We start from the raw sequence: 20,977 nt of genomic DNA, 5'->3' as shown, positions 1-20,977 counted from the left end.
GATACAGATGTGAGCCAAACTCCCTAGCAGCTTGGGGAAAATGACTTCCTCACAGGATTGCTGCGAGTGTTAAATGAAAGATGAAGCAGCATGAAGTTGAACTCAGTTTAATAATGACGAACTTCTTTCTACTCTGAGAAGCAATAACAGTGCATTAGTCACCAATAACAGCATCATTAATGTCGATCTAGCCTTCTGGTTATGAGGGCCAGCATGGAAGGAGCTCAGTCCTTCTCTACCGAGCCCTGGGTTCAAATAGGCCAGAGCTTGGACGCTAACCGTGAATTTCTGCAAATTCCTAGGGGAAACGGTAAAGGCCCGTTTGACAAGCGGCATGTGGCCACCTGATAAGACGATCCTTTGTACTGTCCCGCCAAGCGGCGAGGAGACTCTTAACACAATTCTGGGCCTCCTGAGAAGTCCAGGCGCAGAAGAGTGCTAAGATAGCGGCTGGCAAAAGGTCCTCTGCGATTCTCATTCTAACCTACTTTCCAGGCTGATAAAAATGCGAGAACGGGCCAAGACAACACCTTGAGATCCTTGGAAGAAAGAAGGCTGCGGATAAACGAGGTTAATCAAACGGGACAAATGCCCAGTGCAGCAGGTGGTATTTTCTACCAGCAGCACCTCTAGGAGCAGGCTCCGAAGAGCGCCGAGTTTCCATTGGATTTAAAAGGCTCTGGTGGGGGTGGGGGGATATTCTGTGCGGGACAGCAGGCCAGTGTCAAAAGCACCGGACTTTCCCTCAGTCAACTGGTTGGTGGAAAACTCGACTAGGATGGTAAAGCAGAGTGTGAAGCATCTGCCAGAAGTATATTAAAAAGCTCCCCCGCTTCAGTTCTCCCGCGGAACCATCGTCCCACAGCTTCAGAGTTCGGGTCCTATATCAGAACCAACACGTTTAATGTACACGTGCAGGATGTGTAAGGGGACCTTTCATTTTTAACCCTTCTCTTCCACTTTGGCTGCTGGACAGAATTTCCCCCCATTTTCAGTTGGTGAATTTGTATATTATCGACTCTGTCCTCTTCTAAGGTGTTGTTTCACATCTGTTGCCTTGTCCGTAAGTGCTGCAAGATGGAGGGGAGATTTTATCCCGAGGGAGCAGGAAGCCACTCTGGAAGAGGCTCTGCTGGATGACAGGTGGCCATCAGAATTAAACGGAGGTGAAGAGGGACAGAAATGTGTACTTTTGTCTTCTTACATAGTAAGAAGGTAGACGCATATAGGTAGACGCATCAGATGATCTTTGACCGACGCGTCTTTAATTTTTTTTTTAATCCTACGCTTTCACATACACACCCGAGTAACAGAAAGCCCCGTGTGCCAATGGATCTCTCCCTCTCCTCCGTGGCGCATTTCTTTCTTTTCACACGAACCAGCCTACATAGCTACTGAGGGGTCAACAAACCGGCGGACGACCTGCCTCCCTCACTTCGCGTTGTAAAGAGGAATTCGGAAAGGAACTGCGGCCGTTCGGGTTTGGCGGCGGCCTTTATTGCCCAGAAAGCGGGTGGGCGCGGGAGGGGAGACTTGGTCTTCTCTCCTCCTCACGCCCCTGCCCCGCTGTTCTGCCCGGCCGTGGGAGCGAGCCAGCGAGCCAGCGCCCTGCCGTCGGGGGAGGGTTCCGTGGGCGCGAGGAAGCCGTGTGGCTGAGGAGCGCGTGAATGGAGCGCCCGCGCGCCACTGACTCCTCCTCCTCCGCTACAGCCACCTCACGCGGTGAGCCCCTCACAATTAGCCGAGCTTTGGGGATTTGAGGGCAAAGCCACAGCTGAGGGAAGAAGTTCAAGGCGTCTCCCTCAGCCCGCCTCTCCCTCGCAGCCATCTCTTCTTTCCCGCCTGTCCCGCTCCGAGCTCGGCTGCGCGCTCTCTCCGTGCGCTGCTGACTGTTGGACCAAAGGGCGACCCTGGAGACCAACCTCGCGCTCTCGCTGTTGCCCGCTCCCGCAGGGCTGGAGCCGGGGACTTGCCTCCCCAACCCGGAGCCAGCGTCCCCGAAAGGGCTGAGCTCGGCAGCCTGGTGCCTTCAGCCGGAGCCGGGCAGGGGCCAAAGTGCTTGGAACAAGTGCTCTGGCCCGGGTGCTGGGGTCGCCGGCGGAGGCAGCGAGTGGTTTCCCGCCCCCCGGCGGAAAGTGTGCGGCGAGCAAATGGGCTCGGACGTGCGCGACATCAACGCGCTGCTGCAGCCCTCCGTGCCCTCCCTGGCGGGCAGCGGCAATTGCCCCATGCCGGTGAGCAGTGCTGCGCAATGGGCGCCGGTGCTGGACTTCCCGCCGGGAGCCTCCTACGGCTCGCTGGCCCCGCACTCGGCCTTCATCAAGCAGGAGCCCACCTGGAGCGCGTCGGAGCCGCACGAGGAGCAGTGCCTGAGCGCCTTCACCGTCCACTTCTCGGGCCAGTTCACCGGCACCGCCGGAGCTTGCCGCTACGGCCCCTTCCCGCCGCCCAGCCAGGCGCCCACCGGCCAGGCTCGGATGTTCCCCAACGGGCCCTACCTGCCCAACTGCCTGGAGAGCCAGCAAGCCATCCGCAACCAAGGTAAGGCCGCGTGCCCCGTCGGGACCTGCTGGACACCCTTATCCCGCGGCAGCTCTGCCTGACGCGGGGGCTTCTAGTGCCCCCGCCGGAGCGCTCCGAGCTTTGGGAGAGGGTTGCTTTCGACAACGCCTTCTCTGGACCCTCGTGTCCTATGCCGGCCCCCCAGTTTTAGAGATGTTGACCAACAGTGGTGGCAATCCGCAGCCCCCAGGGAGAACAGTCTGCAGCAAGATCTTAGCCATCAACTTGTACGGTTGTTTTTAGAGGCCATTGCCACGCAATTGCTGTATAAGCGACTGGCAATAGGCATGTGCGTGTATTGGGCCAAACCTCACCGGAGATACGCATCCAAACAAGCGAACTGCAGCCAATAATATCCGCACGTGCAGCGCGAGCCTCTGCCCGTTTGCTCTGAACTAAGTTCTACGGAGTCAGTCGCTGCAAAGATTGCAGCCTTACTTCTTGCCCGGGATGTGAAGTGAGGCTATTCCGGAAGAAATTAATTTTGGGTTGTAATTTCATGTTCGAATTTCAATTTAATTAATCTAGTCCAGATTAACTAGTTTGTGGATCGCTGCTTGATTAAATGAATTTAATTTCATGACCAAAGAAACACTATAAAGAATTTACTTGAAGTATGAGATTTAGATGGGGACAAAACGTCATTGAAGCCATTCCGAATTTAGTGGGTTTTAACATTCAGGGAAATTATTGTGAATCAAACGGATTCTGGATGGGTAGTTTTAAAAAACAGTTAAGAACTCCACTGGACTATTCTGGAGTAAGAAGGCTGTGGATTGCAGAGGTTTCTTTAAATGCACTCCAGATTCAGAACAATCAGTGGAATATTTGTGATCCCTTCAGTTAATCAGCATTTCATAGTAAGTTTTATGTTCTATTTTTTTTAATTGATGGAGCACAGACCCATTCAGCTTTCTCCTTTCCTAGTGGACTTTTATACTTCTTGCTTCAGAAGGCAAGATAGAGAAATCCAGAAAAAAGTTTCAAGAAAACACACAACAACCAAGTTTCCATAAGAGTTTGATCCTAATTCTCCTGCATTCAATAGAAACTTTATAATAAACTTTATAATAATCAATGCAGCCTCAGATGTGAGTTCCCTTGAACTCTATGGGGAATCTCCTAATATTTAAGCTTAGATTGCAATATTAGTGGAAAACAAGCTTTTGTTTTCAGTTCTGAAGTCAGTCTTGTTTACTTATTTATAACAGGGGAGCCTGTTAATCCCCACCTTTCCTTTTTTAGTGAACAGGTTGTAGTGGTATTTCTCTTCTTGAATCAAAAAGAGTCCCGTAGCACCTTTAAGACTAACCAATTTTATTGTAGCATAAGCTTTCGAGAATCAAGTTCTCTTCGTCAGATGCATGGAACAGAAACTGGTCAAATATAGAAGAGGTCTTCTCTTCTTGAAGACATTCCACAAGAATTTATGGTGAATTTCCCAGGAACCAGATTCCAGAAATTACTGTGTCCAGTTGGCATACAATAAATTGTTGGAACTTTGCTAATAGATTCTTCTACTAACCTATAGACAGTGGAAATAAAAACGAATTATAGTCTAATTATAGCCCCCTCTACCTTTACATCTACTAATGAAAAAGAAACAAGCAGGTAAGTATATATAGTGCTGGAATAAATGCCAGAACAAATAATATTGAGAAACTAACACTGTGGGGCTAGTACAAAGTTTTAATGCTGAAACTATTTGTGATTTTATTGAGTTAAAGAATGCCTTTGCATTTTACACCACCAAATTTCGCTGGACCACTATATCAAAGATATGTTCAAAGATGCAGTTCTTTGGGGGGCACATTACTAAATAGCACCAGAACCATAGTATATTAATGCGGTAGTAATTCTTGGTGAAATCAACCATTTTTTCCCTGTATTATGTATGCAGAATAAATTATTGCCTCTAACAAAATTTTCAAACCCACTTAACCTACTTCTAGAATTTGGCATTTGTGACACTTAACTCTACATGGATTCATTTAGAAATGTTCCACTGATTTAGGTGAAAGTCATATTCAAAGAAATATCCAATTCATTGGCTTATTTTGGGTCATAGCTCCTGATAATTGAAGAGGACCTTCATAGGCTTCTGTTTGTTTTGCCCATGAGGAATAGGGAGAGAGATGGTGAAAAACCAGAAATAAGTTGTAAAGAACTACCTACTAAAATTCACATGTTCCTTTGTTTTACTCAAGATGTCTCTGTATGAAGAAGAAAGCAATGTCTTGTATGAAATCAGGGGAAACATTAGTACAGTTATATTAGTATATATATACACTAGTACATCAAAGGAAACGATCCAGTAGAACCATTCATTTCAATGGGGCTGGTAGAGAAGAGCTTGCAAGTGGATTGCACCCATATAGTGTCATGATTTTTTCCTTGGCTACAACCTGCTTAATAAAATCACTATTAAGTAAAGGTACAAAACAAGGGGAACCTTTTGTTCACGTGTAAATATATTCCTTTAAAACATGTTGCTTGAACTGCAATACATAGCAACAGTGAAATACAATTCTAAAGAAAATTAATTGGTTTCCTTATAATGCTGTCACAGTACTTTAGTTTTGAAAAACAAATCCTCCCCAACTGTTCTAAAAAGTTTTCCTAAATGATTGCTTTAATAATAAGTTGTTAGTTGTAATGTGATAATGGGATTTTCATAATCTGAGATTTTATGTTCTCAAATAGTGAAGAAAATAGCTTTCTGAAGTATGTGAAAGAAATCTCTTTGATTATATGGGGTGGGTGGGGGGAGACAGCTCATTTTTCAAAATAATTGCTGTCCCCCCCTCCCCTGGGATAATAACTTTTTCTGAGGAATTTTGATGTTTTATTACTTGCTTAGGCAATATATGAAGCAAATTAATATCCCTACTGGATTCCACTAAATATGTAAATTTACAGCACTTCTAGGGGTGGGTGGAAATTGTCATATTTAACTAGGGGAAAAAAGCCTAGTGCCACCTTAAAAGACTAACAACATTTATTTAAATATGAGGTTTCATCAGACAGAGCTTACTTCTTCCATTATGAAGCTGTGGGCTCAGGAAAGTTCAAATTCAAATAAATGTTGTTAGTCGTTAAGGTGCCAGAGGGCTTCCGTTTTATTTTGCTATGATAGAATAACAAATAAACCAGGACTGAGTAATTTCAGGGTTTCTTTGGTGTTCCCTGCTGTTCTTTGTTTGGTACATATCTTTTTGTGCTTGTGGTTTTTTTTGTTGTTGTTGAGGAAAATATTTTAGATGAATGAGGTAGATCAGATAAACAAAAAGCAATTTGTAAATTTAACAGAATGATAAATTCAAATATTAACATGAACAGGGTGCTAGAAAAAGGAGCACAATTTATATTAATAGCCTTCTCCCCAAACATTATTTAGCTATTTTTTTATTTTACAGAATTTCATATCAGTGCTGTTTAAAATCACTAACTAAAAGTCCAACTTTTGTAAAGACCACAAATAATTTTTTAGTTATTAGGAATGCATATCATACTTTAGGAAGAGATACTACATTTCCAAGGTGCAGCAATATGTCAAAAGCTAGAATTTGTATTACATTCATGGAGAATATAGAGACAAAACAATTTACGTTGGTACTGCAGCTGAATCTGCATCTCGAGAATTTGGATTCAAATTTTAAGGATCCTCTGAACTGTTTTACTATTCTGACATAAAAGAAAGAAATGGAAAAAAAATGAAACCAGGAATCTGTCCTTCATGTACTAGTTAATCCTTTTCTGGTCCTCTTGAGTTACAGGTTCATGATTCTCTTAGATTTAGACTTCCCGACATTTATATACTGGGAAGTAGGAATGAAGAGTAGTAGATTTGCTAGGTTTTCTTACTGTGTTAAAGGAGTAATAGTGAGGAAGAGATATTGAGGGGTGGTGGTGGTAAGAACTTGAATGATAGTTCTAAACAAAAACAAACCAGCAGCTTCTTTCTAGCAGACTCAAGCTATACAGAAATGAGGGTGAGGAGGGAGAGAGGGAGAATCCTAATTTTGGGGGACTGGGAGGAACTTGGGAACACTGGTGAACTTTGTTTGGGAAATAAATATAATGTTCTTGCTTCGAATCAGTCAAGGCTGAACTTTAGCTTTAGACAAATTTTCCCACCGTGGGAAAGATGTTACCTTGGTGGTTTTGCCAAACTTTTGGCAGGGGGAAAACCCTCTTGCTTTGAATCTTCTGCCTATCTGTATTCTCCCTTTGCCCCTTCCATTCTTTCATTCCTCTGGGTTCCTCTAACAATTGGATCCCTTTAGAATATTTGCCTTCTTCAACAGATGTCCAAATTTCAATTATTTTCAGTGTGTCTTAATCAGCCTAGCCTCTGATAAAATCCTAATTAAAGAGACCTCACTATCAAAAGGATAGTTCAGAACTCAGCCTTCTTATCACATTCCTGAAGCTTTGGGTCAAGCAACACCGGAAAATGCGGCCAAAACATCATTCTTGCTCTGAGGAAAATTTTGAAGGTCACGAAATATCTGCATTTGAACCAAGAGGAACTACAGATTTGAAGTGTCAGTGTTGCAAGACAGTTGAAAAGAAAAGAGGGGGCATAAGAGGAGAAGGGGGAGGCCTCTGCTTTGTGGGTTATGAGCTTAGATAAGGGAGCCAGGAACAGCTATAGTGTAGAAGAGCAAGGGGTTGGGCACCAGCCTGTCATCGCTGTTAACTGGCTAGGAGAAAAAGGACTTCACGCCCGGGGTTGTGCAAAGCAGGTCTGGAGAGGCGCTTCCAACCCTGTTCTGTCTCTGGCCAACTGTTGGGGGCTGGGGAGGGAGGTGCAATTACAGTGTATCATCAGTCCTTTGCTCTGGAAGCAACCTGAAGCTCCAGTAACTTCTCCACCCTGGGAGAGACAGGAAGGCTTTACGAAATCCTATTTTCAAGAGTCACTAACTCTCAGATTAGAAAAGTTTACTGCTTAATTTATAACTCTGCAGTATAAATATTATTTAATCTCATTCACATCCCAGTCCTGGATATATTCTAACTAGAATCTTACTTGGGAGTAAGTTCCATCCAGCACAATGAGCCTAATTTTCAAGGAAACTTGCAAAAACCTAGGCTGCAGATAAATGTATGTGCAAGTCACCTGAAAAGTATGTCCAAATAGGCAGTTTTTATATCTAATTAAAGGTAAATATGATTATGATTAGTATTTGGTATGAGTTCTACCTGATTGCAATAGAAGTTAAATAGCTTACATCCAAGTCTTATGTTAAGTGGGTTATGATGGATTGGGCTATAATAGTTAGATGATACCCACCACAAGTATCTTAAACTGGACACATTTATTTAAACCACTTTACTATGAGATCCTAAAAGAAATTCAACTGCCGCTCACAAATAGATTTCTTTTGGGGTATTGCCACTGAATTTAATATGATGCTTCCAAGTAGGCCGTTGAACAGTTCCAGAGTCCACAGTAACTGCCACTAGGACAGCAATTTAAAATTATGCACCCAAGCAAGTTTAACTCAGCTGGAAATACAGATATTAACCAAATGCATGTAAATTTAACTAAAGACAATGGGCCTGTGCCCCCTGGTTCTAATTCTTTGGCTTGGAAACATTGGCATAAGTGGAATTGGATTTATTTCCTCTGGTGATGCATTCAGAATCAGGATGTAAAGTGGTTTACATATAAAATGAACTGGACAATGTGGCAACTCTTCTAACAATTAATGGGATTATTCTGAAACTGCTGTTGCTTGAACCTCTGGTTGCGATTCACACTGAACTCATGTCAGGGTGATTTTATTCAATTCAATGGGACTCTGATCTGAAAGTTTTTCACTTGACAATGTCCAGTTGATTTCAATGGATGTTTCTTTCAAGTTAGGCTGCAATCCTAAGAACAATTACTCTAGAGCAAGCCCATTTAAATTAATGGCAATTTTGAGTAAACATGTCTAGAAACCCACAGGTAATGTATTTTTTGAAAGGGGGCATTACAAGCCCAGCCAGATACTTGTTTTAGTTACTTGTGGATCAGGTTGCATATGGATGGTCAGTAAATCACTCTCTGGAGTACTATGGAAACTTTCCTTCTTTGCTCCACCCTCTCAGGTATTGATTTTTTCATCCTACACTGTGATCTAACATCAACCATCGCCTTCATTTTCTTCTTCATTGCCATCTATTGCCACAGAATGAACAGTCCCTGGAGCAGAAGTTTAGTCCACTGGATACGACAACTGAAGATAGCGTCACAATACAAAGGAGCATCATTGTCAATCTTTTTCTGCTGCAGAGTCTGATTGTGTGAGAACTTGTTCCAAACAGAAATCATCATAGTTGCATGACATTGCCTGCCTGAATGTTTGGAATGTTCTCTTAAAACTAGCGAGTTTACAGCAGAATGGGATTTAAAGAAAACAGCATTTATAACAACAACTGCGGGGCGACGGGGGGGGGGGGGGGAATCAACTTGTGTTGATTGCGAAAGCAAGGGCAGGTCTCAAAAGGGCTACACTAAACATTCTTTGGTCTTGGGGTAAATGCTGATGAGCCGAGAAGCCTCAAAGATAATATTACTTTGTAATTACTTTTTAGCTGAAGTTGTTTAGCTGGCTCCAAGTAATTAATGAAAGTTGGTGTCTAAATGCCTGATTTACGATTCGGTGTCAACCTGGGGTCACCAGAGGCGATTCTTTTCCTTCTGAATTTGCTCCTTAGGAAAAAAAGAGGCTGTTTATTATTATTTGAGCAAGCAATTTTCGCTTAAAGGAGGAGGTTATTTTTTCATTTGACGGCTTGCCTTTTTTTATTGCAGATGCTTCAGAAAGTTAATTTTATAAAATTAGTGATAAGCAAGAGAGACAGAGATTAAAGGGTAGCTTTTACACGTGAAAAGGCAGAGGGATTTGTTCAGCAGATGAGAACTTTCTCTTAAATATGAGGAATAATGAATGAAAGTATTGTGGCAGGCAACCTGCCCGCCCTTTTCAAGCATGAAGAAAGCTCTTTACTCTCAATTTCCCACCAAAGTAGATATCCTAGGACAAAGCCCCTCATCCCATTAATTGTACCTAGGTCCCAAATATGTCAGTGATTTACTTCCAAGTGAGTGTACTTACAATGGGGCTACTATAGAAGTATTTCATTGTGAAATGAGTGTTTAAATGTGCTTATGACCGCAGGTAGTTTCCCAGTGCCTGATCACCAGCGGTTCTCAGATGTGGGGGAAAACAGTATCACCAACACTTTGCACAAGGAAACTAAGGCCCAGCATTAATTGATTTACAGTGAAATCCTAAAAAGAGTTACTCCCGGCTAAGCCCATTGATTACATGGGCTTAGACTAAAGTAACTCTGTTTAGGATTTCACTGTTAGTTTGTGCTTCTGATTTTCACTGATTTTAACACAAAATGATTTTTTAAATAGCTCTATTCTTTTGATGAGGTTTGAATGTGCAACAGGAGTTAACTTTTATATGGTGGAGAAGGTAGTGCAAGACTGGGGCTAGTCATGGAATTTACACTATTTTGGTCTCTCTGTGGGTTTATCTGGGTTCATTGTGATGGCTATCTTTTCTTGTGGAAAGGAGCTACCAGCTGCTGGAAAGAGCGTAGGCTTCAGATTTTTTGACGCCTGCCTGGGGGAAACATTTTTTGCAGGAAGCTGTTTCATGAGAAAGTTCAAGGCCAGGCGATTCAACTTGTGATTCTTAACTATGTTGTTCTCTTGGCAGGTTACAGCACAGTGGCGTTTGATGGAACTCCAAGTTATGGCCATACTCCCTCTCACCACGCAGCACAGTTTACAAACCACTCCTTTAAACATGAGGACCCCATCGGCCAACAGACGTCTCTAGGTAACTGCGCAAAGGCCTTTGTGCAATGTGTCAGTGATCACAGGACTGAAATTACTGAGTATTACACACACACACACACACACACACACACGCTCACAAGCCCCACAAAGTCTCCCCAAACCAGTGCACCTATGGATTTTTATGACTAAAGAATAATACAAATTCCAGTTGAATAACTGGTATCCTTACAAAGAAAGTAGTTGTTTCCATATGTAAATACGAAGCTGAATAGATTAGTGCTATTGAAAATTATGACTATGCTTTTATGAAAATAGTACATCATTAAAACAAAGCTGTAATGATTATATCCCAGAACTATGTACAATAAATGGCCTAGAATATTTAGACAGATTGATGGGACTTTATATATGATGTTACCCTGAACTCAACAGGACTTCTGGAAAAGGCATTTAGAACTGACGTTTAAGTCCTGTTTAAGAGATAGACAGTTGAATATATACTTAAGGCACATTCCAGTTGAAATAGATGCAACTTTTAGATGTACACACTCAGCTTTCTCTTTGCAACCAATGTGTCTTAAAACGCTTAACTTTGGAAGGATTACTTTTAGCATTTATATCATACATTTCAGGTGTTCAAAGGGCTTCATTTATAGTACTCCAGTAACCCTTGGTGTAACATTCACTGAAGTACTGTAAAGGAGGCTAGAATTACAATCTCTGTTTGACAAATGGGAAGCAGAGAAATAAAGGCTTGCCTCAGGTCAGGAAGTCATAGCCAAGTGAGATTTGAACCAAAGACGTTCAACTGATAGCTCACCTTAGGCTACATCAGCTGTCATTGAGCTACGTGCTTGTTAACAAATAAAAGCAACCACCAGTTTTACAATTTGTCAAACAATAAAACAATTTTCAGGAAAACTGGGAATCAGTCTCTACCTCTAATGAAAATAACTATTGAAAATAATTATATTTTGAAAAGGAGTCAGTCCCTTTCCCCTTGCCCCAGGTTCCTAATAATGCTTTAAGATTAGCATTAGGTCACAATGCTTTATGGTAGTGAAATGCTCTGTCCTTTGTCTACAGGTGACCAGCAGTATTCAGTGCCTCCTCCAGTCTATGGCTGCCACACCCCCACAGACAGCCAGGCCTTACTCCTGAGGACCCCATACAACAGGTGTGCTGCCTTCTTTTTAGTTATGCTGTAGTCTCCTCATCATCTAGTCTTTGTGTATATTCCACCTCCTAGATATTGGCAAAACAGCTTTGTTGGTTGTGCAAACAACTCTGAAGTTAAATTGCTGACCTCCCCCTTTCTCTCTTCCTTTTCAGTCTACTAGACTTTATTTATGTAAAAGTAGGCACTCATCTTCCAAGAACAGGAAGAATATTTAACTTTATCACATATTCTAATTTTCTCTAGAAGAATCTAAAATACATATAGCAGCAAATGTTAAAAGCAAAGACAGAAAACCAAGGTATTCCTATGTTATCCCATCATGTGTATTGTTTCTGGAAACAAAAGCCCTGATGTTAATTTAATTATCAGTTTCTTTAAATTGCAAAGGTATGATTAGAATCACATGTTTCTACTCTTAATCTCTCTGGATCTTATTCCACAGCGGACTTCTGGTTAACAACAATTCAAATGTGTGATTCTGGGAACTCCTTATTGTGCAGTAGCTGCTACTCTTTCTTGACAAGAATGATCTTGCTATAACCAACCAATCAATTCACTTAACTGTAAATGTTTGTCACTAACAAAAGATGGCCACTCATTTCCAAATTATGTTTGATCTGCACTATCTATTCTAGTTCCAGGAATAGTTGTTTGCCATGCTTTTCCCAATGTTTCTTGTTAATGAAGAGCACAGAATTGTCTAGTAGAGAAGTTCCTTTTAACCATTAGTTCAATCTTGATTTCAAAGTCCAATGTATAGGAAAGTTAAATAAAACTTTTGGAAATCAAGCTTCTTATTGAGGTTAATGGGGCCAATATGGTTTGAGACAAAATCTTTCTTGGTTAAACTTTAGATCTTTTGTAAGTGAGATGGAAAATTAAGGATGTAATTAATTTGTTCATTAGTAACCTAAGGCTTCAATTAATGGATTTGTTCCTTGATTTTTCTCCATCTGGTCGGTGGCAATTTCAAAAGTCTATCTCACTGATAAATAGGGAAAAGGGAGTGATCGGGTGTTTTTCCATGAATGTAGAATGACAGGACAAAATACTGGTACTTGAAAATGTCAGGACATCTCTCAAATAGATAGTATTCCGGAATTCTGGGATTTTTAAAAAAACTAATCAATGTTAACAGCCTTTTACTGGAGATTAATACCAACTGTGACAAATTTTCAAGATCCAAGAAAGGACAAACTACTGTTTTAAATCTGCATTTCACAATATTGGATTATGAGAGGAAGAAGTTTTCTCTTTGTTTCACAGCACTTGGAGTAAGCAAGAGGGCTTTCAAAGTCCTCAGTTGCAAGATACACATGCATGTGGATGCACACTGAAAACCTATTGAATTCCTATTATTTATTCAAGAACAGTGAAGAATTCTTTCTCTTAAATTGCTTTCACTAAAATTCTCATGTGTTCATCAATGACCATTCATTATTTTATTTGTAGGGAACTGAGTCTGAAAATGGAGAATGGGTTAAAAAGTCTTATTTTCTGTGATGGGCATATATGTTTTAAACTAACACTGGCTATAACTATTGTTGCCATTTTCTTTGATATGATGTGTGTGTGTGTGTGTGTGTGTGTGTGTGTGTGTGTGTGGGGAGAAGAGTACCTTTTAGTTTATTTTGAGTTTGTTTAGGAGCCTGAACAAAATCTTCCTCCACCCCTCTCCCCCACCTATTTTTCAACTTTTGGTGAACTTGGAACCAATCCCATGTCTGGGGAGCTGCTAAGAAACATGTGCACAAAAAACAATGAGCCTCTCCAAAGGGGAACTTCACAGGCTTGGTTATATCATTGTTGATTAATCAGTTCTGGACAGCAAGAATATTGTGTCACTCAGTTCCAAAAGCTTTTTTCTAGCAAACCTGCCTGGGTTTCAAGGAAATGAGGTGATGTGGTAATAAGGAAACAAAGACTTTATTCAGATTAGTTACACAGGAATAACCATGGCAGAGAAGATCCACGTGAAAATAATAGCCACAGTCCTCTGCCAAACATCTATTACTGAAATTTTAAAGCAGACTTCAAATTTGAGATTATAATGGCTGTGGTGCCTGCTGCATTAAAATCAATGTTAGTCTTGACTTCAGTAGGAATGGGCTTTCATTCAATGCTTAACATTGCTTGCTTCTCATACATAGATATCCCTTAAGTAAATCTCATAATTAGAGCCAAGCAAGGAAGACAGGAACAAAAAGCAGTCCTGAAGTGTCCTTCTGCTGGGGCTTGCATATCAAAGTGCTAGGCCTGATGCATTAATTTAATTAGTAAGAGTCAAAATGTGGGCTATTGGCCATAGAACCAACTTGTTCTATGGCCAATAGAATACTTCACAACTTGTCTATAAATTACCTTAGTAGTTTGTTGGTTTTTTCCCTGCTTAGATCCTATGAAATGATCAGGATTTACAACTTAAACATATTCATGGTCAGTTTACATTACCACTCTACTGGCTTGTTAATTCACTTGGCAATTTGTTTAGATCTCACAGATATGCAGAGTTGTATTTCCTTCTCCCTAATGCAAAATTCTGCTGCTCGACTATTATCAGGAGCGAGCAGGAGCTTGAACATCACTCCCATCCTACAGTCACTCCATTGGCTACTTATCAGTTACCGTGCTCAGTTCAAGGTATTGGTTATTACATACAAAGCTCTTCACAGCCTTGGTCCAGCATACCTATGGGAACGCCTCCCTCCCTATGTCCCTACATGGCAGCTTCGCTCATCTGAACAGGGACTCTTGCAGGTGTCAGCCTGCATATGGGCAAAATCAACAGCAGCCCATACACGAGCTTTCTCTGTGGTGGCCGCTACCCTATGGAATGGCCTGCCTGAGGAGGTCAGGAGAGCCCCCATCCTCCTGGCTTTCTGCAAACAATGCAAAACTGAATTATTCAAAAAGGCCTTTTTCTCAGCTAAGAGAGTGGTATTGTAGGAAAGGGGTCCCAGATGTTTTGCTAATGAGTTAGAAACCATAGATTTCACCATTATGTTGCCTTACATATTATCTGTTGCTTTAAATATGTACTCCTATATCCTACCTGTGCTTTATGTTGTTCATTGTAAGTTCTAGAATTGATTATGTTCTGTTTCAGCAATTCCTCAAACCCATACTGGATCCTTGGTAATACTATGTCTTTGTAAACTTATATTCATTTACCCCATGACATTGTTTATGGAAATATTCTTGACACTGGAAATGCCTGCACTTATCCTTGCCTCTGATTGTACTAATCTCACACTGTGTAATCTGCCATGAGTCTAAGCGAGAAAGGTGGAATATAAATGACATAAATAAAATAAAATAAATAATGCGAATGGAATAGAACAAACATGGTAAAGAATTCTGCTCCTACTTTTCTAACTGTCTTATTAACAAAAGAATAGTTGTGCTGCCAGGAAATTCTCTTGTTTGCTTTGTAGTGTGAGAGTAGAATGGTCTCTATGTATGCCAGAGCAGAGTGTGGATTCCTTTTCACAACAATAATGCACGAAGCTGAGTTTGTGTTGCATTTTTTTCTTTCTTCAGTCCAGTCAGTAATGGGTACATTGAAGCTTACATCTGGTCATTTAAGTTTTCAGGGAGGCCTTCCAGTCATCGGTGATACTATTTACCAGGCTCCACAATATGGCTCCTCATTCTCATTTCCCCATGAATGTTCATGAATTTGTAAGAGCTCATAAATTGCTGGATTGATTCTATCTTCAGCCATTTGTTGGCGCAATTACTTGGTCGCAAATCCTATTGAAGTCACTAGGACATACTTCTGAGTAAACATGTGGACTACCACTCTCTTGTAATTTGATTTTAATCAGACCACTGAAAAATACCATGTCAGATATCCAAATGTTCACCCCAGCAGCCTTATAAAGCAACAGATAATACGTAAGGCAACATTATCCCTAACTTGTTACTGAAGCATCTGAGACCCCATCCCTACAATACATCCCTCCCATATGAGTCAAAAGCCTTTTTGAATAATTTGGTTTTGCATCATTTGCAGAAAGCCAGGAGAATGGGAGCTCTCCTAACCTCCTCAGGCATGTCATTCCACAGGGTAGGGGGCAACAACAGAGAAAGCCTGTGTATGGGCTGCTGTTGATTTCACCTATATAAAGGCAGCAGCAAAAAATGCTTTTTAAAACCTCACTCTAGCCTGGAAGATGGCTTCTTATCTTGACATGGCTGACCTGGCCACCTAGATCCATGCTAAGGTACAGTAACATCAAGGCTTGACTATTGTAATGCACTATACATAGGTCTCCCATCTAAGTTAACTAGGAGGCTCCAATTAGTGCAAAATGCTGCAGCTTGACTGTTATCAGGAGTGAGCAGGAGCATAAACATCACTCTCATCCTACAGTCACTCTGTTGGCTACCTATCAGTTACTATGCTCAGTTCAAGCTCTTCATGGCCTTGGACCAGCATACCTATGGGAGCGCCCTATGTTCCTCCATGGCAGCTTCACTCATCTGAACAGGGTCTCCTGCAGGTGCCAGGCTGCACATGGGTGAAGTCAATAGCAGCCCGTACACAGGCTTTTTCTGTGGTGGCCCCTATCCTGTGGAATGACCTGCCTGAGGAAGTCAGAAGAGCCCCCACTCTCCTGGCTTTTCATAAATGATGCAAAACCAAACTATTCAAAAAGGCTTTTTACTCAAATGGGAGGAATGTATTGTAGGGATGGGGTCTCAAATGCTGTGCAATGAGTTAGGGACTGTAGAATATGTTGCCTTACATATTATCTGTTGCTTTAAATATGTACTCCTATGTACTACCTGTGCTTTATGTTGTCTAAAGTCAGTCCTAGAATTGTGTTCTGTTTCAGTATTTTTTCTACTTTGTATTGGATTCTTGCTAATGCTATGTCTTTTTAAACTGTGGCATTGTTTATGGAAATGTCCCTAATACTGGATGGAAATGTACTTGATTCTGAATGTACTAATCTCATACTGTGTAATCCGTCTTGAGTCTCAGTGAGAAAGGCAGACTATAAATAAATAAATAAATAAATAAATAAATAAATAAATAAATAAATAAATAAATAAATAAATAAATAAAGAAAGAAAGAAAGAAAGAAAGAAAGAAAGAAAGAAAGAAAGAAAAAGAAAATGAAAGTAGGGATAAAACCATAGTGTGGCTTGCATTCTAGCCTGCCTCCAGATGTGTTTGGCTCTGGAAACTGGACTGGCTCTGGAAACTGGTTTGGCAATAAAATCTGACCATGGGACAAAAATACTGGGTAAACTCATATAAAGTGTTATGAATTTTACAGCTAGAAAGAAGAGCATAGGAGGAACTGTCTCTCTCTCCCCCTCCATTGGATAGCAGATGCGTGATGAATTTCTTGTTCTGAAAATTTTTGGAAGAGCTGCTGCTAAGTTGCTGTTGCAAACTAATATAGAATTCAGTGATATCTGAATGCGTATAAAATTTTGTAGGCAGTGTATTATAATTCAAACACTTCTTTAGTTTGTAATACAAATGTATCATGCATACATGGTTTACAAATAGTAGCTATTTTAGTGCATGCAGATATAATAGTCAAATTTCTGTCTCACAAAAGTATTTCATGAGCTGCTGTAAATAATATCACTTGGAAACAATCAAAGCTCTAGAAAGCTGGAGCAGGAAACCCATTGAGATACTGTCAGTGTTTTTCAGAGTCATGACAGTGGGAAGGCAATACTATTCATTATGTTCATGCTCGCTCTCCAAGGGCAGCATATTTGGAAGAATAGTTAATCATCTTTAATGACTATCTGGCAAGGCAGTTCATTCTTTGAGTACAATCTCTCAATGGCTGTTGAGACAGCAAGGGTTTTTTCCTCAAAACATTTAATTCTTCACCTATCAATGGTTACAATTGAAAAAACAGTTGTGAGGATACCATTTATTGTTGGAGAGGCAGCAACCATATGGCTGAGCTAGGGGAGCATTTTAAGTTGCACAAAGCTCATTTTCTGGCAGGGGCCCTCTGTCTTCTACCTCTACCTCTATTATCTCTATCATTTCTATCTCTATATGGGATGATGAGATTCTGTGATAGATCTAAAGAGCAAGTTTTTGGGATGTTGCATCTACAGAGCAATAGAAATGGATGATTGCAATACTATCTTCAGGACCAGTTTGTCAGTGGAATCTAGTGATGTCATAACATGGGATTTGAAAAGAAATATTAGCGGTAGTATTTCCACATATAACTAGATATTGTATCACATGATATCTGAATATGTGTAGTCATAACTGTTTATTTATTTATTTGTTTATTTATTATGTCATTTATAGTCTGAAACTCAAGGCGGATTACGCAGTGTGAGATTAGTACAGTCAATATCAAGGACATTTCCATAAACAATGCCATAGGGTAAAGATAGACAAGTTTACAAAGACATAGCATTAGCAAGAATCCAATACAGAATTGAAGAAATGCTGGAACAGAATATAAAGAGATGGAATATTCACCATACTAAAAAAAATAACATGGAAATAAACTATATGCTAAATGTGTAATGTCTTCATGCTGATAGAGCCACCTACCGTCTATATGTGTAGTAGTTACTGTAAACAGGCATGAGGCACATACATTTTAGAAGAAGCCATTGAGTGTTGAGGCTAGCTGATTACCCTAGCAGTGCAAAACTGTGCAGTCAGTTAGGGTTGCCAACAGCCTGGAAAAATGAATGGCCTTAAATTAATGGGATGTTATTTATCTCCATTCCATGAAAAGTTTCAGCTGCTCATTTCACATATTAAGCGTCTATAAAAGGGTCAGAACATTTTTCTTCATGCTTGTTGGCAACCCTAAATCACTTATAGTATGAGATGCAGTCAACTAGCCAGTGAAAGATGATTTGCTAACAGCAAATTAATAATAATGAGTCCTCTATAGATCTAATTAGTGTACCTATATTATTCTCAGAAGATGTTGCAGGGCATAAGGTGGGGATATGATTCAAAACTGTGTTGGGATGGGGAGATGGGAGTGGGGGAGATGGCAATTAAGCAACGCTTTGGAGAGCAATTCTAAGCAGGTGAACTTTGAATCCTATTTAGGAATGATCAATAGGGCTTACTTTCAGGCAGTGTTCTTAGTAGAGATGGGCACGAACAGCAATACAAATAAAAAAAAAAAGCCACGAACAGCCAAATCTGCTGTTTGCGAACAAGCTGTTCGTGGGGCCCCATTCTAAATGAACAGGTGGTCATTACAAGCCTCGTTCGTTGCTGTTTGTCCAGTCAGACAGTCCGGCACCTGCAATCAATTCCCTTGGCAACTTAGGCAGGGATTGTCTGAACTCTGTCTGAACTCCTGCTGTTGCCCTGGAAACCCCAATCTAAGCCCAATTTAGCTTGATAGGCAGGTCTTCCTTTCAAGTGTGGAGCTCTAAATTTCTTACAACAAGGGAGCAAAGACCAGGGGGGAGGCTCCCAGCTCTGACTTTGCAGACAGTGGAGAGGGAGAAAGACAGTTGCTGTTGGCATTTTGATGGAGCAAGTGTATTGGCGTGTGAATTTTCTTTGTGTGTGGTGGGATAGGGATCTACCCCTTCAAGTTCTAGGGCTGCTGCCAGGCTCTGGGACCAAGCTATTATTTATTATTGGTACCTTTCCTGTTGCCTGCTCAGGTGAGGTTTCTGGGAGTGGTGCAGTAGGGATCTTGACTTGGATGATGGCTGGAGGAGAGCCTGCTGGCCCCCACGAACATGTTCATGAACAGGGCCATGTTTGTGGTTGTTCGTGAGTCCCTGTTCATGGATGGCCACGAACAACGAACATCATGTTCATTTTTTTTTGTTCGTGCCCATCTCTAGTTCTTAGGACTACACAGAATTACTGAAACAAATGATTCCTGAGTTATACCTTCCTGCAAATCACTCTAAATACCAGATAGTGTAGTGAGGGGAAAGTGTTTTGTATGTGTGCAGAGTGTTTACAGTTAGCATTCAGAACATAAATTATTTTTGGCTCAGATGTATTTAGATCCTCCTAAAGGAGCTATTTTTCTATGGTGAGAGGCGGTGGGTATTATGCCCTTCAGTCTTTTTGCTTCTATAGGTACCTCTAACTATAGGTACTTATAGTTAGGGATTCTGTGGTTTAAACTTACCTGAGCATTACACACCTTCAGTCCTTTACTCCTAATCCCAGATTTTTGAGGTAGTGTGTGACAGTGTTATGACTAATGAGTAAAAGGCATTCTGTTCATGCTCAGAGGCACTTAGTCTTTCACACAGACAAATTAGTTGTAGCAAGGGGACTTGCAATTATTAATTAAAATAGATACTAAGCTACCTGTGGTGGTAGCTACACCTGCTCCCAAGGCAAATTTTCCACTGCAAACAGGACAACCCCCAAATGGTACAAATGTCACTTGTAATTATTGACAGTAAAGAAAAGGAAGCAAACAACATTGAGACAAAGGAACCAGAAAGAAAAGGTTAACAAAACATATCAGAATAATTATGGTGAGGAGCAGTCAATTGACTTAAAACTGGCCATCGTGCAGCTTCTCCTCTCTTGGACAAACTTTGGACAGATAGCGTTTGTATACTTGCACAATGAAAGAGCCAGATACTTGCTTTAAAGAAACACGAACACTGGGAGTGCAGAGAGGGAGCACAACTTCTTTCTAAGGAGGCATTGATCACAGAGCCTCCTGCAGCTTCGGTCCTAAGGAGAATGATATTTGCTTAAAAATGCATTTTATTAAAACACTGTCTTATAAACCTCTTCTCTTAAATAATTATTTCCTACCTAGTCGCCTTAAAGTCACAGTAATGCCAGCTCAATTGTAATAAATTGTTACCTAATTTTAAGTAAATGTATTTCACTTTGGGGACATATTAAACGGAAATGGAAAACTGGGTAAACATCTTTCCCCATTTCCATCTCTGCCTCTGAACCATGAACCTTCAAAACCTATTTTAGTCTCTTCCTTGGAAGATAAAGAAATGCAACAGTAAGGGATAATATGAATGAATAGATGCTGTCACTAACTGTTGTTATTGTGGAAGCTGTGAGATCTCATAAATATCTACTTCTGGCAAATTCTTGTTCTTTGGGACAAATACAATTAATTGTCAGGGTAGTTCTTTTGTCTTAATAGTTGTAAAGTTTATAGTGCAATCCTTAACCAAGTCACACCTAAGCCATTGACTTAAAAAGGTATAACACTGTTTATTACTGAACCATCAAACTGTGCATCTAGGGGTAAGCCCCACTGAACATTGTGAGACTTACTTCTGAGTACACATGTATAAGCTTGTGCAGCATGCATTTTTCCAGATGAAGGTTCTGTAATTATTACACAACTGTAAGAAGGAAAACTGTTTCTGATACAAATATTCTTTTTGTATAATTCTAACATGTACAGGAATCCCCTAAGAATGTTACTTTGCTAGCATCAGTT

At 40.8% G+C, this 20,977-nt stretch overlaps 1 protein-coding gene across 2 annotated transcripts in view; it reads left to right on the top strand.

Annotated features, from left to right (window-relative positions):
- The first annotated feature begins 2,150 nt into the window (after positions 1-2,150).
- WT1 (WT1 transcription factor) overlaps positions 2,151-20,977 on the top strand; it is a 101,775-nt gene continuing 82,948 nt past the window's right edge. For both annotated transcript variants that reach the window (XM_054971516.1, XM_054971515.1), the window contains exons 1-3: positions 2,151-2,541; positions 10,290-10,412; positions 11,459-11,549. In XM_054971516.1, coding sequence (XP_054827491.1) covers positions 2,151-2,541; positions 10,290-10,412; positions 11,459-11,549 — 605 coding nt within the window. The remainder of the gene's footprint in view (positions 2,542-10,289; positions 10,413-11,458; positions 11,550-20,977) is intronic.

This window comes from Eublepharis macularius, chromosome 2, assembly GCF_028583425.1.
Source record: "Eublepharis macularius isolate TG4126 chromosome 2, MPM_Emac_v1.0, whole genome shotgun sequence".
Taxonomy (NCBI): domain Eukaryota; kingdom Metazoa; phylum Chordata; class Lepidosauria; order Squamata; family Eublepharidae; genus Eublepharis; species Eublepharis macularius.
The sequence above is the reverse complement of the archived record's forward strand: the minus strand, read 5'-3'. Positions and strand labels throughout refer to the sequence as shown.